At 32.1% G+C, this 12,945-nt stretch overlaps 1 protein-coding gene across 2 annotated transcripts; it reads right to left on the bottom strand.

The window, feature by feature from the left end:
• Positions 1–1,360: 1,360 nt before the first annotated feature.
• On the bottom strand, positions 1,361–8,294 carry LOC130944770 (coiled-coil domain-containing protein SCD2-like). 2 transcript variants are annotated; one of them, XM_057873282.1, is made up of 17 exons: positions 7,688–8,294; positions 7,219–7,397; positions 6,074–6,155; positions 5,908–5,949; positions 5,762–5,824; positions 5,503–5,552; positions 5,376–5,403; positions 5,151–5,225; positions 4,943–5,053; positions 4,806–4,866; positions 4,484–4,600; positions 4,280–4,398; positions 4,018–4,087; positions 3,198–3,239; positions 2,808–2,848; positions 2,253–2,379; positions 1,361–1,676 (listed from the first exon to the last, which is right to left on the bottom strand). In XM_057873282.1, exons 1-17 carry the CDS (start codon positions 8,084–8,086, stop codon positions 1,537–1,539), a joined length of 1,746 nt encoding a protein of 581 aa, XP_057729265.1. In that variant the 5' UTR covers positions 8,087–8,294; the 3' UTR covers positions 1,361–1,536. The 2 variants fall into 2 exon arrangements, with proteins under 2 accessions (XP_057729265.1, XP_057729266.1); XM_057873283.1 differs by having other exon boundaries at positions 7,219–7,393; positions 7,688–7,919.
• Between the last annotated feature and the right edge of the window lie 4,651 nt (positions 8,295–12,945).

Here is a 12,945-nt window from a genome sequence, read left to right on the forward strand (position 1 = left end):
ACCGATTGGATCAAACTAGATTTGATAACTATGATTAATTCTTTTAAAAAAATAATATGATTAAATTGTCTGAAATTGTTAAATTAAAATAACTAATATTTCTATTTATTTTATTAAAAACTAACTTCTCCAACATTTTAAAAAATTATGAACCAATTTATTAAATTCTTTTGTTATAAATTAATTTGTACAATTAATTATTCCATCACTTGAACTAGCTCTTTCCTGCAGATATCAACTTCATATCATTAACGTTCTACATTTGATGCAAAACACTGATTGACCCTTAATTTAAGATACAAGTGTCAAAATAACATTAAGTAATGTTTTAAACTTGACCTTAATCACTAATTTGATACTTATTTTGTGTGCAAAAGTGAACTTCACATAAAGTGATGCACATCACTAATTGACATTCAAGTAGAGGTGCAAGAGTGAAAATAATATGAAATGATGCGCTATACTTGATCTTAATAACTACAACTAATTGGCACTTAATTTCAGGTATAAAGGTAAACCTCAGGTGAAGTAATACTTTAGATTTGATCCAAACCAATAATTGGCACTCAATTAGGGATGCCAGAGTGAACTTCACCTCAAATCATACTCTAAAGTATATCTCAACAATAAATTAACACTCAAATTTGTTGGCGCTTAATTTTGGTTGTGATTGTGAACTTCACATGAAATTATGCTCAAAATTTTACCCAAAATACAAATTGACAGTTAATTAGATGTCAAATAATGAATTTCACCTCAAATCATTCACTTAATTTGATTCAAATAATTAATTCTCTGACAAATCTCCATCACACTTTAGCCAAATAAAGAGCCAAACTTCACTTCATATTAGACTTAGACTTGTCCTAACTAACTTATTAGGCTTTAATATATATTTTATAAATTCTTCGTGATAATTATTAGTATTAAATTAAAAGCATAATTTAACATCTTCATAATACCATTAAATTTTACCATACTTTACTGAAATTTACATTGCATACAGCCTATTGTTGCCGATCAAATAACAACCGAACTTCCATAAATCAAAACCTCAAATCAACCAAATAAATTCGAACATTCATCGTGTCTGAAGGAATCATAATGACCGAGGCAGCTAGATGAAAAGAAATAAGAATTAACAAAAAAGGAAAAGAAAGAAAGCAAAGGCTTCTATTCTTGGCCATTTTCATTCCATAACAAACAGGCTCACTAGCTGAGATTCTGATCTACAAAATTTAATCAAAAGAATTGTGGTAAAATTCAGTCTCACGTAGCTCACCCACTTATATTGTTACAGCTCAACACTCTCTTCCAATGCAAAGGACTATAGCTTTTCTTTTACTTTTTACCGGATACATTTACTTCGACTATTAAGATTTTTGCTTCTTTTATATGAGACCCGGATATAATGTTGAAAAACATGGTTTGTACAGGAAAAAAAAGAGAGAAAAAACATACGTAGAAAATAGAATAAAACAAAACAAATATACACGTAGGAAGAAAGAATCAATCAACAAATGAAGGATTGCGAAATCAAGACGAGGCATCAGAGTCTGTGGTTGTCTTATTATTAGCATCTGCCAACCCTTGAGTTTGATCAATTCCCTTCCGAGAAGCTTCCCAAAGTTGTTGTTCTATACCCAGTTTCCTCAACTCCACCAAACCTCGCTCAACTAAAAGGAAGCACAATGAGCTTAGAAGTTCATATACTAAACCTTCAAGAACACATCAGAAGGGGAAAAAAAAAAACTAAGGATAAACCCCAATTTTGTCCCTTGACCAAACATGGAAGATAAAGTCGTCCCTTATGACTTGAAAATGATAAACTTATCCTTCACTATTCAAAATGGTAATATATTAGTCCTTTAGTATATGAACATAGACTAATATGTTCAGTTTTTTTAATAACAAATTTGTCTAGTAAGAACATTGTGAAGGACAAATCTATCACCTTCAAAATCTCGTGAACTACTTAGTCCCCGATTAAGGAACACGTTTAAGGTCATTCTCCCTTCGATTTTTTTCTTAATATAACATTTAAGGGACAACAAACTTAAACATCATAGATGGTATTTTAGTTATTGCAGCCAATTGGTAGGGTAGCAGATTCAGATAAGAAGAAACAAAATAACCACCCAAATTTTTCTGGGAAAGACCAGGTACCCGCTTGTAATTTCATGGTTATTTACTCATTAAGTTATTTACTCTCTCCAGAACCACAAAAGAGGATGAGAAAGACAACAGCTTACCATCGACAGCATCATGTGAAGTTGGTGACTGCCCACTGCGTGCAATCCAAAATTGAAGTCGCTCATCTGCAATATCATCTTCTACACCGTGAAACAAAGCTCTTCGCCAGAAATAAGTCAGCCATGCCTGTAAATATTTTGAGTTTATAAATACGTTATGTGTGCATATACTATATCCGAAATAGCTATTCTTCAGGTTCAATTGTAATAAGAACAGGTCATAAAAAAACATGTATATTAAGGAGCTTTTCTTTTTTTTTTTTTTTTTTGAGATTCCATTCTTAAGACTGATTAATGAGTAAAAATGCAATAAAGTAATTAGTTGGATTTTTTAAAAAACGAATATATCTTGAATGGAAAGAAATTAAACAAAGAACCAAAATCTTAAAATCACAACAACTGACTCCCTGATAACGTCAAGACTCAAGTCAGTAAATTCAGACATATCCGTCTAAATCCCTGAATCCAACTTAGACATGATTCTATCCATCATCTAATGATGAGAACCTAGTAGAAATGGAAATGCTGAAGTACAATTCAAGGACAGTTACTAACCTCTTTGAAAATAACATCTTCTGCTTCCTCTTCACTTAATTCTGGAGGACATAAAAGAAGAGAATATCAACATTATTCACCAGGTCATCTGCCAGACACATTTCCATGTATCGAAGAATGGCTAGATGCAGTCATGGGTGTAATATGCAATCAAATACATACTACATACACAACCAGAATATTTTAATCCTTTAGTTTGTAGATGGTAATCGTGATTTGTGTTCTATAGTGAAAAGGTTACCAAATGACGATGAGAAATGGTTGGAAAAAATACAGATATCATATACTACAAAATATTAACACAAGACAAGCAGAGAAATCCTAAAAAGCATACCACCATAACTTTATGACATTTACGCACCAAAATATATATAAGAACTTATTTCTTACCAAATGCCTCCACATATTTGGCATCACCACGTGACTTGGAATCTGAGAATAAATTAATAGAAATGATCAATTATCAATTTAATTCAAAATTCGAATAATCTTCTACTGAACTATTATTTCTTTAGGTTAGTAGCAGAATGAACCATCGTTTAAAGAAAAATTTCAAAAAATGTGTATAAAACCAAGACATGAATAAACCAAAAACTGAATCAAGAGAGGAAAAGAAACGGCTCAAACAATAAGAGTTTGCACTAACCACAGCCTGTGGGTACATCATACAAAAGAACAAGAAGTAATAAGGCTTGGTTTGGTAAAACTTTTTGAAGAGGCACTTGTGCTTTTCAAAAGCATAAGCTACTCGTTTTGTGTTTGGTAAATCAAAAAGATCATGTACTTGTGCTTGTAGCTTTTAAAAGATGGGGGTGCTTTTGAAAGCACCTAAGGTGGAGCTTTTCAAAGATAGCTTGTGCTTATCAAAATTAAAAAGTCTAATATAACTTCATACATTAATTAATTTTCAAATTTAACTCTTACACTTACGTCTATTATAGTATTTTTAAATTTTAAAAACTATTTTACCAAACGCAATTATTGTTGCTTGTGCTTATTGAAAGCCATTTTTAATTTGATTTACCAAACATAGGTGCTACAACTTTTAGAAAGCTATATTTTAAAAGCTAGCTTTTATAAGCTACTTTTGAAAAGTAAAAGTTTTACCAAACCAAACCTAAAACAGATCAACACGAATAGAAGCACGGAAATCGAGATTGGAGACAAGGGTAAAGACCACACACCGACAAAAGATGATGAACTAACATACCTAAAACAGACTGCCGAACTGAATTTGGGCGTCTATGTTGGGCTAATGCAAGCGCAACAGCATCCTCAACCTACAAAATAAAATTTGACCAAAATACTTTTTTAAAGTCAAGAACAAAGGAAAAGGATTTGAAACAAGCTGCACGTATAGAAGTTTGATTTCTTGATTTCTCTGTGTCTAACATTTTCAAGAGGAAAATGAGATGAAGAACTGATTTACTGAGCAAACAAAGGATTAACTTTTAATAATATTCATGGAGAACCTTTAAGGAAGCAAGTTCTCTCAAACCCATCTCAACTGAAAGCATACTCTCAATATTTCCCTCCCCAGAGAGATCATTCAAATCACGAACTTCTTTGCTTCTCTCTGGATCATCAGCACCTGGCACATGCTCTTTAATTAGATCCCACTGAAGATAATTTAACAGAAACAATTTCAAACTAACTGAGTATTTACTCATGCTCACTTTTGTTCCAGGATTCCTCCTTAGCCTTTTGTCCAGCAGAGATGACAAGTTCGAAAGGTAGAGGCGCTAGAGAAGACCAATGTTCATGCTTGGATTGTGCTATGTCTGCACATATGCCTAGAAAGTGTGGAAGAAACATGGCACAAAAATTAAAAGCGCTAATATTATAATGGAGTTCTGTAAAATACACTTCACAAATTTTTAAGCCATGGTTTTTCAGATTAAAAAAAAAAGCACGACTAGCATATTTTTTTCAGAGTAGTAGGAATAAAGATTAGATACTGTTTCTGTAAGAATCAGAGTGCGCTAGTAAGTTTGTTACCATGTTTTACAGCAAGACCCCAGTAGCGTGCAAGCCAACATCTCTTCAGGACAACTTCCTCCTAAACAACAAATAAGAAACATAATTGAGACAAACAGAAATACCTGGTAATTGTCATTTTATTGGAAAATACCAACCATTTCTTCTTGGGTCAAAATCATCCTCTGTGTCATTGTACGAAGAGCTTTTGCTTCAGCTTCAGCTTCTTGCTGTTGTTCCAAAGCTGCTGCTGCATCATCTTTTAGATTCTGACGAAGACAAAGAAAAGAAGATAGCTATAACTTCATAAGGAATAACAAAGTAATTTAAATATGGAAATAAATGCACGCTTTCTTAAAAAATTACCTGAATTTCCACGCGAAGGGCTGTGATTTCCTCATCTCTCCCATCCTGTGTTTGTTTTGCAGCCTTGAGAGCAGCCTGTGGCAATAAATAAATATAAATTTGAGTATTCCACAAAATTCTTTGAAAAAAACAGCACTAGTGAGCTTGTTGCTCAAACTTCCAACCATCATTCAGTTCATATTTCTGCCACATATAATATGATTAATATCCATTCTTCTGGCATACCTCTCTTTGTCGCAAAGCAGCTTCCTTCCTGCATAAATAGCACACAAGAACCTTAGATTAAGACCTAAACGAATAAACATATTCAGCTCCAGGCAGCATATAATGTGAGACTTCAAAGCTAGCTTACCTGCTCAGAAGTTTGGCTTCTAGGGATACACCTTCTCCAAGAGAAGCAACCTGCCAAAATTAAAATGAACAAGGACACGAAAAATCAGCAAAGGCAGTACAAGGAATAAAGCAGTTTCTATTGGTAAGTATTAAGTAAATGAAAAATCAAACTGGCATCTAAACAATGGTATTATACATTAATATTGTTAGGTTTCAAAGCTCAGTTAATATCTTTTTTTTTGGTTTGGAAAAAGGAGAAGAGGAGGGGGAACCCTCACCTGTTTCTCAAGCTCCCTAGCTCTGGCCTCCACTTCTTGGCGTTTTTCCTCTGCAACTCTTAACTGTCAATATAATCAACCAGATATGTTAAATATCACATAATTTGAGCTTAAAACCAACTTTGTTAGGCAAGAAAGAGCACCACCTTTTCTAATATAACCTCATTCTCCTCTTGTAGCATATCCAGCTGCAAAATAAAAGATGAATCAGCTTCAAAGCACATACTTTATGAATTACCAAATCAGCACCAGTATAAAGAATATAAGATTCAATTTTTTGGAGACAGAAAATTTGATCATTCAAATATATACTTCATCACGGAGTGCAGAAGCTTCACGTTGATCTCCTGTATCTCTTGAGTTAACTGGTTTGATAGGGACGTCTGGAGTAAACCTGAAATCATTAAGCAGTGATTAAAATTTGAATGATAGAGACCAGATACGGCTAGAGTGGCCACTGCAGCCTACACACAGCTATAGATGCATGTATGACCTCAATAGATAAATAAGGATTGAGCTCATTCATACATCAAATGAAAATTTATTACATCTATGTCAGGGGTAAATATTTGAATATAAAACTAAAAAGCCTATTGAACCCCCATATAAATTTCCTCAGAAATATGGACCTGGATATATTGTTCCTCTTATATTTGTGTGAAATAAATGAACTATTAATAATACTATAGGAAGAAGGAATAGATGTCTTGACACTCGTGAATGTCAAGAAAAGACCACGTTTATAGGGAGTGCAAGCCAGTGCCACAAACATGTCACTTGTTCAGGTATATTTGCCCTGTTGGTATGTAATGTAGTAGAATGGAACCCAGTGGAACTAAATGAATTTCCTTTGTTTGGATGGAGAACTCCCAGTAAGGTAGAGCAGAATATGATAGAATAGGTATTACAACCTCCACCCCCTTCTCCCAGGGTTTATCTCTTTTTTCTCCTTCAGATTGTTTCCCTCCTATTCAGAGGACATGGGGCCTAAATCTAGTTCGTTAACTAAGAAATAATTAAATAAGTAATTCCATCTTAATGTATTTGATGCAACAATATAATTGGAATAAAAAACTTATTATTGCCATTCTTTGAATGTCTAAATAGTGAAATGAAACATTACTCCATTACATTACTAGAATATCTAAATAATGAAGTGGAATAATTATATTACTCACTCCACTCTCCATTCCTGCATTCCATCTTATTCTATAATGTTCTGTTCCATCACTTACCACCAATCAAAACATGGTCTCAAGTATAAAAGGGTGTTGGATCCAAGTTCAAGGTTGTGCTCACTCAATTCATTTTTATTAGGGACATAGAACAGTCTGAAACATCAAAAACTACCTACTTGGAAACGCTACAAGCCTACAAGACGTATAGAACCTTACTTGTTTAATTCCAATAGCTGCAATTATAAATGGTAAGGCTGGGGAAAGTAAAGTAATGCTTACAACTTTTTCTCTCTGCTCCGATTGGAAGGAGGATCAATTGGAGGAACAGCCATAGGTGTTCGGATTGTGGATTTGCTCGGCGGAGGTACTACTGCTGCCGCAGAGCGAACCGAAACTGCCGATCTTCCAGCTGAGGTCGACCGTACCGAAAGAGTATGCTCTGCAAAGTTCCGACCTAACTAAACAAAAAGCACCAAAATCTTATTAGCACAACAAGAACCAGGTGAATAACAATTGAATCAGATCCATAATTTTAACACTTAGATCACACTCAATCACTATCAATGGCGCCAAACCAATCATCCACCGAAAAAAGTTCAAGAGCAATCAAATTTCCAGTATTGAGCATGCAAAATCTTTGTTCCTTTTTTTTTCCATAATTCAACAAACAAATTCATGTAAACAATTCAGGAAAACGCATCGGAACCGAATGAACAGGAAGAATCGCAGTGAGAATTATGAGAACTACCGCAGGAGAAGGAGATCTGTTAGGCCTGGCGAGCGAGATCGGAGGGATGGTGGTGGCGGTGGTGCCAACACCGGAGCTCTTGAGACTACTTGCATTGCTTGAGTAGGAAGAAGGAGCTGGAGCGCGAGGAGCAGCGAACTGGAAGTCAAGGTCATCGTCGTCTTCGCCGTCGTCGTCGGCAGCGGCTGCCTGAGACGCCATCACCCGAGCCAGACGCTGCGCGGCGGCTTTGGCCGCCACGTTCTGCGTGCGCTTGACGGTGGACATTCCAGTGGAAGACAGACCTAGCCGCGACTGAGGATGCGCCGGAGACATCGCCGGCGACGATGAGCCGGTGCTACTGGAACCGCCGCTCCACTGCCGCCCGTATACCGGACTAGCGGTTCTCCTCCGATCCATCAGTTGAAGCTATGTATAGTAGAGTAGGGAGCTAGATTTTCTCGGCGGAGGATTTTCTCGAGAAAATCGAAGGGAAAGTCTTGTTTGTTTCTGGTTTGAGTCGTGCGCGGGTAGTGTAAGCATAAACGACGCCGTTTCTTTCTGAAACAGTTCGCGGGAGAGAAAGGAAAGAGAATAAGTGCGTGTCTCTTTCTTCTTTCTTCAAAGAGAGTCAGAGAGGTTGTTTCTTTGTTTTTATCTTCAAGCGTCGACAGAGAGAGGTTTTTCACTTTTGCGGCGTGCGAAACGGTGTCGTCTAAGGTAATCAATAAGTAGTGTAAAGAAAATACTTTGAATTCATTGAGACAAAAAAGTTATCTTCTTCACTAATGACATAGATAAAGTTGTGATCCAAGTCCAACATTATATTTATAGGAAGCTATTAAAGTAGAAAGAAACTACTTATAAAAAGAAGATTAAAAGAACTAATTACTGCATCAAAATACCAAATTTCTAGTTTTGTTTTAAATGTGGAAGACAAACACTTTTGAAATAATTAGAGAATTGACTAGTGTTAATTCTAATATAAGACAAATAAGAAAAATTAATTTCTAAAGTTTAAGGGTTCTTTTTAATCAAAGATATGATTCGTTTATGGAAAACAATTGACTTACAAAAAAAAGTGAGAGATAAATAAACTAACAATTCCACAGCACAAAAGAAATTAAAATACTAGTGTTACGAGTTTACATAAAATGAGTTTAATTTTTTTATGAAAAAATTTGTCAATATTTTAGTCTTTTATAAATAAATATGATAATGAGTTTATATGGAATAACGTTAGTTTCTCCTCTACTGTCTACTAGTTTGAGCGTGATTTTTTTTTTTCCTGCTCAGACTTTAGTTTTTTAGCATTTTCCTCTTAACAAAAGTGATAATCCATTATTATTATTTTTTCCCCTTGGCCATAGCTCTATTTTAAGTTACATGCAACAAACATCTCATTCTATATCATCCCTTTAACAAAGAAAATTCTTATATGGCATATTTTCACGGGTTAAACTATAAAAAATATATTTGAATTATTTTATTACAGATAAAAATATTTTTAAAAATTTTATGATTGTCAAAAATATTTTTAAATTATTAAAAAATGTGATAAAAAAAATACTTCTGAAAACAGAGACATTGACAAGTAAGTCATGTCATGCCTTTTTGTTGATAAAGCAGATCTCTAATCGCAGTTAGGCAATTTTGACATATTTTAAAATTATTTAATGGTATTTTTGTTAATAATAAAATTTAAAAATATTTTTATTAATGTCAAAGTTACAATTGTAAAATTGGATGGTAGGGCTCTACATGGATCGGATCGAATCAGATATAGCCTAAAATTCTATCCGATTCGCACTGCATTCATCGGATCGGATCGGATACGATATCCGCAATTTTTCAGGCTGAATCCGATCCGATCTAATCCGCAAGTATGCGGATCGGATCAGATCGGATATCGGGTATATCCGCATAATTCAAGAAAAATGTTTTCAAATTTTATTTGGCTATTTTTACAAAAGAAAAATCATTTTTTCACCCGTTTAAGCATATTTAATTCTAAAATATTATCAATAAAAGTTCTTTTGAATAACAAAAAAAATAATAACATAAGATTTAAGTTTAATTATTCTAAGTCGAAGTACAATATAAAAAATAAGAAAACAAGATATCATAAAATTCATAAAACAACACACTAAAATTCATATCACATTAGGGTTTATTTTCTTAAACTATGCTATTTATATGTGATGTGCGGATATGCGGATTTGCGGATCGAATCCGCGGATATCACTACCAAATTCGCAATCCGATCCTATCATAGTGCGGATCGGACCCAATCCGATCCAATAATATTCGCAAAATTCAGATCGGATGCGGATAATTACCGCGGATATGCGGATATTATCCGATTCATGTGCAGTCCTATCGAATGGGAAACCGGAGTGGTCGGTTTGATCCGAAAACTGGTGAACTAGACTTCAATTAATCCAATCCAATCCAAGGATCATTTAAGATTAAGAACTGGTTAAGTCAGTGAAAATTAGTCCAACTGAATCACTTGAAAAAATTCCAGAATTAAATCAATTGATCAAGATGTGGTTTGAATCTGGATTCTTCTTATACTACATACTCCTCTTACCACTAATCTATGTTAGTCCTTGTTATTTCATATGCTAATTATTAATTATAAAATAAAATCGTATAATAATATTTTTAGGGTAAAACACATAGATAATGTTAGAAAGGGGAGAGAGAGCAATAGAAAAAATGTTTGTGAGTATTCAAGTTGTGTGAAATGATACAATATAAAATGATATTTATAAGTGTTAAGAGAATCGTAATAATAAAGACGTAATATTCTAAAATAAATATTCAGATATACTAAATAATAATAATTGATCTTAATTGATTTTAATTATATTCTAACAGATAAAATAACTGCAGTTCAATATTACACAATTGTCCTAAATGAATAATGGATTAATAGTTACATGCATGTCCGAATTCAAATTCAATTCTATGTAAATCGAATTAACTAGATTCGATTTAGAGTAAAGACCCAATTCGGTCCTTGTCCATTTTCACGAAGGACAAAGCGATCCCTGTCCAAAAAAAAGGGACACTTTGACCCTCAACCTTTTTATTTTGGTACAATACGGTCCCTCTGTTAAAAAATTCATTAAATAATAATAAAAATTAATTTTGTAGGAGTTTTATTTGTATTTTGTAGGAGTTTTAAACCCCCACAAAAATATTTTTAACAATATAACTAATACACTACTACCATTATCTTTTTTATCCTCATCATTATCACTCTTACTTCTATTATTTTTATTGTGTAACTATATTTTATCATCATCATTATCTCTTATATCGTCATTATCACCAATACCAATATTATCAACATTAAAGTTCTCTTCTTTCATTTCTTATTCCATGTTATTTTTTTCCTTTAAAAGGTATTATACTATAATTATTTATACTATAATTATTTCTTTCATTTCTTATTCCATGTTAACCACCAAAAACGTCCCCGAATTATTTAAACGCTGACAAAAATACACTCGAATTTTATTATCGACAAAAATGCCTTTAAATAATTTTAAAACGCAAAAAAAATGCCCAACAGTAAATATATATTTTCAAAAAATACCTTAGAGATTGAATTTTGATGTAATTTTTTGCAAGCATCATTAGAAAAATGAGATATTATTATTCTTAAAATTTGATAATTTTTTACTAAGTATATATTTTGTTTGTAATTTTTTAAAAGTATTATGGGTTATTAACAAAAAAATTATAAAAAATGATATACTTAACGAAAAATCACCAAATTTTAAGTATAATAATATCTCATTTTTCTAATAATTCTTGCAAAAAATCATATCAAAATTCAATTTCTAATATATTTTTTGAGAAATACATATTTAATGTTAGATAATCTTGCAAAAAAATTAACATTAAATATGTATTTCTCAAAAAATACTTTAAAGATTGAATTTTGATATGATTTTTTGTAAGCATGATTAAAAATATAAGATATTAATATTTTTAAAATTTGATGATTTTTTGTTAAGTATATATTTTTTTGTGATTTTTTAAAAGTATTATTGGTTGTTAACAAAATAAATTATAAAAAATATATATAATTAACAAAAAATTACCAAATTTTAAGAATAATAATATCTCATTTTTATAATCATGCTTACAAAAAATTACATCAAAATTCAATCTCTAAGGTATTTTTTAAAAATATATATTTATTGTTGGGTATTTTTGTTATGTTTTTAAATTATTTAAAAATATTTTTGTCGATAGTAAAATTTAGGGATATTTTTGTCAGCGTCTGAATAATTCGGGGATGTTTTTGGTGGTTAACCCATTATTTTTTTTGTGGCATCATTTTTATCAATGGTTTTTTTTCACTTAACCACCATTGATGAGGGAATTTTTTTAAAACAAAGTTATTAATAGTTTGTGGAGGTTTAAAACCTCCCACAAAATACAAATAAAACCCCACAAAGCTAATTTTTATTATTATTTAATAATTTTTTTAACGGAGGGACCGTATTGTCCCAAAATAAAAAGGTTGATGGTCGAAATGTCCCTTTTTTTTTTACAGGGATCGCTTTGTCCTTCGTGAAAATGGACGAGGACCGGATTGGATGTTTACTCTTCGATTTACATAGAAAAGTAGTAAATCGAATTAACTTTATTCGATTTACTACTTCTGCAGCACATACATGTAAATTGAATTTAGTTGATTTGATTTACATAGAATTATTTTAGAACATGCATATAATTTATTTCATTTTAGGACATTGGTATAATATTGATCTCTATTTATTTTGTTTGTGTGATTTATCTATTTTTTAGATATTATTTTAATTTTATATTCACTTATATTTAAATTAATTATATTTTTTATTATTCATAATTATTAATATAAATATTATTAAATATTTATAAATACAAATATCAAATATTTTTATTAATTACAATATAATTATTTTTTATAATTATATGATATTTATTAATATTATTTTTTAATAAATACATATAATATGTAACAATATAATAAATATAAAAATACTTTAATACAACAACAACAACAAAGCCTTGTCCCACTAAGTGGGGTCGGCTACATGAATCAAATGACGCCATTGTGCTCTGTCATGTATCATGTCTACAGAGAGACCGTTTACATGTAGATCTCGTTTGACCACCTCATGGATAGTCTTCTTAGGTCTTCCTCTGCCTTTCGCCCTTTGTCCATCTTCCATCTCATCCACCCTCCTGACTGGATGTTCTATCGGTCTTCTTCT

Source organism: Arachis stenosperma, chromosome 8 (genome assembly GCF_014773155.1).
Source record: "Arachis stenosperma cultivar V10309 chromosome 8, arast.V10309.gnm1.PFL2, whole genome shotgun sequence".
Lineage (NCBI taxonomy): Eukaryota > Viridiplantae > Streptophyta > Magnoliopsida > Fabales > Fabaceae > Arachis > Arachis stenosperma.

What these genes read in the sequence shown, in the direction of transcription:
- LOC130944770 (XM_057873282.1), bottom strand. Translation starts at nt 8,086, where the DNA reads ATGGATCGGAGGAGAACCGCTAGTCCGGTATACGGGCGGCAGTGGAGC. An exon ending in CTTCTGCACTCCGTGATGAA is followed by an intron (nt 5,950 to 6,073) that starts GTATATATTTGA and finishes TTTATTTTGCAG; the next exon opens with CTGGATATGCTACAAGAGGA. An exon ending in AGTTCGGCAGTCTGTTTTAG is followed by an intron (nt 3,240 to 4,017) that starts GTATGTTAGTTC and finishes ATTTATTCTCAG; the next exon opens with ATTCCAAGTCACGTGGTGAT.